The 4142-nt window shown below is 52.6% G+C and overlaps 1 protein-coding gene across 1 annotated transcript in view; it reads left to right on the top strand.

The window, feature by feature from the left end:
• TBC1D2B (TBC1 domain family member 2B) overlaps positions 1–4142 on the top strand; it is a 46206-nt gene that overhangs the window by 23268 nt on the left and 18796 nt on the right. Inside the window, 2 exon segments of the mRNA XM_025050423.1 lie at positions 1624–1789; positions 4102–4142. The exon segment at positions 4102–4142 is cut by the window's right edge and continues 17 nt beyond it. Of these exon segments, the coding sequence (XP_024906191.1) occupies positions 1624–1789; positions 4102–4142 (207 nt within the window).

Genomic DNA, 4142 nt, shown 5'->3' with positions numbered 1-4142 from the left:
TCCCTCCCCTCCCTCCCCTCCCTCGAACAGTCCCGGGCATCTCCTGGAGCGCCCCCTCCCAGGAGGGGTCCGGACGCCCGGACTCCACGCATCTGTGTGCCTGGCTTGACATTTTGTCACCCGGCGTCTCTCTCCTAGATGCGCCCCCCAGGGCCACAGCCGCGTCTCCCCGTTGCACCCGCAGCACCTCTGCTTCCGTGAGGGTGACTCGACCCAGGAGTTGGGAGTCGTGGCCGTGTGTCACTTCCAGCCGCCTCGACTCGCGCTCGTCCCGCATTCGCAGCCGGGGCCCTCCCGGCTCCCAGCACAGCCTCATGCTTTTCCTTCCAGAGCTGCCCCCCCCGCCCCCCCACGGCCTGTGCTGACTCTGCTGCCCGGAGCCGAGTTCCCCTGATAGCAACACAGCAGCCACCTTTTCATGTCACACTGGGACTCGTTTCCCGGTGTGTGGTCAGAGCCCTTCCCACACCACCGCGGTGAGCGGCCAGCCCGTCGTCAGACGCCCTATTTGGACTCAGATTGCCAGGGCCCTGCCACCCAGGGTTCCTGGAGCTTTGCGTCCTCCGCACAGACGCCCGCCCCAGGCGATGCGGATTGCGTCATGTAATTAGAAAGTCATTTTTTCTTGGACGTCAGTGTTCAGCAGTTCCGTTCTGGTTGGCATTGCCACGTGGAGAGTAGGGACTCTGCCGGAGGGAGGTGGACGTGGCCGTCCTTCGCTGGTTTGAAACAATGTGTTCTGCTTACAAACGGCCCGGTCCAGGACGGAAGATCACTTGGAAGAATACCAAGTATGTGCAGTTGGATACGTTGTTGTCTAAACTTTTAAAATTAGTTTTTATTATGGGAAATTTGAAACATCTGCAAAGAAAAGGTAACATAGTATCACCCTCACGGTTGTCGGGTAGGTTCAGCTATTCACCATCCATCTGGTTTCATTGGTGCGCTCGCCCACTTAATTTTGTTACTTTGAAGCAAATAACATGTTATTTGAAGCAAATATTATTTCTTAAGTAACAAAATACTGTTATTTTGAAACAAATCTAGGGCTTTATCTCATGTCAGCCTTCGGCGTTCCAAGAGCTCACCTTTTAGAGCGTTTGGGTGTGAAGCGTGTCATGCTTCTGTGCCGACGCCTGTGCCTGTGACGTCACCAAGCTAGTCTTCTGTGAAATACACACTTTTCCAGCGTCACTGTTTGCAAGTATTAGCAACTCTGTATGAGTTCGTGCTCCCCCACTTTCTTAGAGAAGAGGGAGTGTCGTGGAATCTGATCTGCACTTTGCTCGTTGTACAGCAGCTTCTCCCGGAAGTGGCTCCTTATCAGTTTAGGAGCCACACGACGCGGGAGAACGCAGCCTCCTGGTCCCTGGGCCGAGGCTGTTAGCACTTGGCAGTGTGAAGCACATCGCAGCCTGCCTTTGAGAAACGTGGATCTGTGTTAGATCACAAAACGGTTACGAGACACCCAAGCCACCAGGGATGGTGTTTTTACGTGACGTACATTAAAAATACGCCATGATGTGTGTATATAGATTTTTACGTGGCGTGTCGGTCAGTGTTTCACGGAGGATGTCGAGCTCCGTGTGCAAGCCGAGTGACCTGTGTCTGCCTCTCTTTCAGATTTCACTTCCCCACACCCAAATCCTTCTGCAGAAAAAGCCAGAAATGTCCTAGCCGTGGAAACTGCCCCAGGAGAGCTAGTGGGAGAGCAGGCCGCAAGTCAGCCGGCCCCGGGGCACCCGAATTCCATCAATTTCTCTCTGAAGCAGTGGGGCACCGAGCTCAAGTGAGTCTTTGGGAGCCACACGTGACACTGAAGTGGGTGACTTCTGATAATACATGTTACAGTTTTCTATGTGGAGTCATAAAACCAGCCTACCTTTGTGCTGGTCTTTGTCACTTACAAGATGCTTGTATAGAGTGCCTGTCACATGCCTGAGGCCGGGCCCAGGCTTTCACGCTTGTGTTTTAACGTAGCCGCCTACTCTGGGAGGCAGGCCCTGTGCTTGGCCTTTTGCAGAGACAGAAACCGGCCCAGGAAAAGTCCTCGTCCAAGTTCACGAGCCTCCCACGTGACAGAACCAGCTTCTTATCCCTAGGGCCCAGCCCCTTTTCCAGGACCCCAGGCTGCCCGGACCCCACCCTCTGCGTGTACGTGGGCTAGTGAGAGCGGAGGTGGGTTGGTTTTGTTTTCGAGAAGCACTTTATTGAGATATAATTCACATCCCATCCAGTTCACCCATTTAAAACGTACAGTTCAGTGGTTTTTAATGTGTACGCAGAGCTGTACAGACATCGCCATGAGCAGCCTTAGAAGACACCCCCATGCCCCTCAGCAGTCACTTCCCATTTCCCCCAGCCCTCCTCCCCGCCCTCCGTCTAGATGGATTTGCCAGTTCTGGACATTTTGTGCAAACGGCATTACACAGTATGGTGGTTTCTGTCGCAGCAGCAGCAAGTTCACGAATCTTTCCTTCTCCAGGGTCTGGTCCAATGCGACCCCATCTGTGCGTTTGTCCTGGGCCTCGTGGATTTCTTCTGGCTTCCTAAACACGGGGAAGTCGTTACAATAACTTTTAAAGTCCTCATCTACTGGTTTTATCCTTTATCACTTCTGAGTCTGTTTCTGTTGCTGACTTTTCTCCTCAGTGAGTCATATTTTCCTACTTCTTTACATGCCTGGTAATTTTTTGACGGGATGCCTGATATTATGAGTTTACCTTTCTGGGTGCTGGAATTTTATTTTGTATTCCTATAAATATTCTTGGATTTGGTTCTGGAAGGAGGTTTAATTGTTCAGAAACAGCTTGATACTTTCGAAGTCCCTTTTAAGCTTTGTTGGGAGGGAGGAGAGAGCAGCGTTAGGGGCCACGTTGGTGACGTTTGTTTGAGGAGGCGGTTTCCTGGTCCTCTGCACCAGACTCTGTCCCCGCCCTGTGCACCCTCAGATTGTCCCCTGCCTCAGGTGGCTCTCTCCCCGTCCGTGGGCCGCTGGCTTACACACAGCCCGCTAGCCCTCGCTGGGCACTCGGGGAGCCCTTCGATCTCCGAAGCCTCTGCACAGCCGTCTTCCCGGTCTGTGCCCTGTGAGCTCCGCCCGGGCCCCCGGCGGGCACCGGGCCTGGCCGCGGTCTCCACGCAGCAAGGTGGCAGCGAGGGCTCACCACGTTCGTGTCACGGTCGGGATCGCTGTGCCACCTGACATGCAGCAGCATCTGAGAAGCGTTGGCTGCGCTCAGTCAAATTTTTAGTTGTTTCGGGAACTGTAAATCCAGTCCCTGGTATTCTGTCTTCACTGGAAGCAGAAGTCCCAGGTTAGGTTCTAAAAGTTTTAACGAAATATTTGTAGCAAGTGGGCAAGTGTGGAGCACAGCGGATCGATTATGTGGGTGGCCGCTCCTCAGCCGTGTGATTCTGTCGTTTTTTTTAAAAAACAAATGAGAACATCGCAGATAGAGTTCGAATCCTCTCTTCTCCAAGATCCTGTTCTGTTCTTGCCATTCACAGAGGTAACCAGTGTCTGTATTTGATAATTATCGTTCACGCGTAGACTTTAAAAATGTACACGTATGTATGTACGTCCATAAACGCCTATTAGAAGTGCCATCTCAAAGGGTTGAAATCGGATCCTGTTTGTACATGTCATTCTTCAATTTTCTTCCCTTTTCATTGAGCATTTAAAAAGTATTTATTCACATCACGCGTGTAGCTGTAGCTGGAAAGTGCGTCGCACAGGGATGAGTCTTCGCTTCGCCCGCTGGCTTACCCTACACGCCCGCAGGAGTGCCTGCCACACAGCACAGCAGGCACACAGGAGGTGTTTCCCGAGTGAACGCACCCATCTTCAGCGACGTGCAGTGTTGGAGTGTGTGAACAGGCTTCGGTTTGCTTACGTTTTCCTGCCGATGGGTGTTGGGGTTGTGTGCGCGTGTGCGGCTGCGGGCACCTCCCATCGTACCTTAGGCTCCTGGCTCCCTCTCCATGTCCCCGCCGACGCCGGATCCCATCCGAACTCTTCGTTTTTGCCAAACCTGTACATGTGAAATTGCGTCGTTTTACAATGAAAAAAATAATAACGCAGTTCGTTTTCCCCAATAGAAATTCCATGTATTCCTTCCGCCCCGGGAGAGGGCATGACA

The sequence above is a fragment of the Pteropus alecto genome, unplaced genomic scaffold (assembly GCF_000325575.1).
Source record: "Pteropus alecto unplaced genomic scaffold, ASM32557v1 scaffold60, whole genome shotgun sequence".
Taxonomy (NCBI): Eukaryota; Metazoa; Chordata; class Mammalia; order Chiroptera; family Pteropodidae; genus Pteropus; species Pteropus alecto.
Note: the sequence above shows the minus strand (reverse complement) of the source record. Positions and strands in the feature narration are given on the sequence as shown.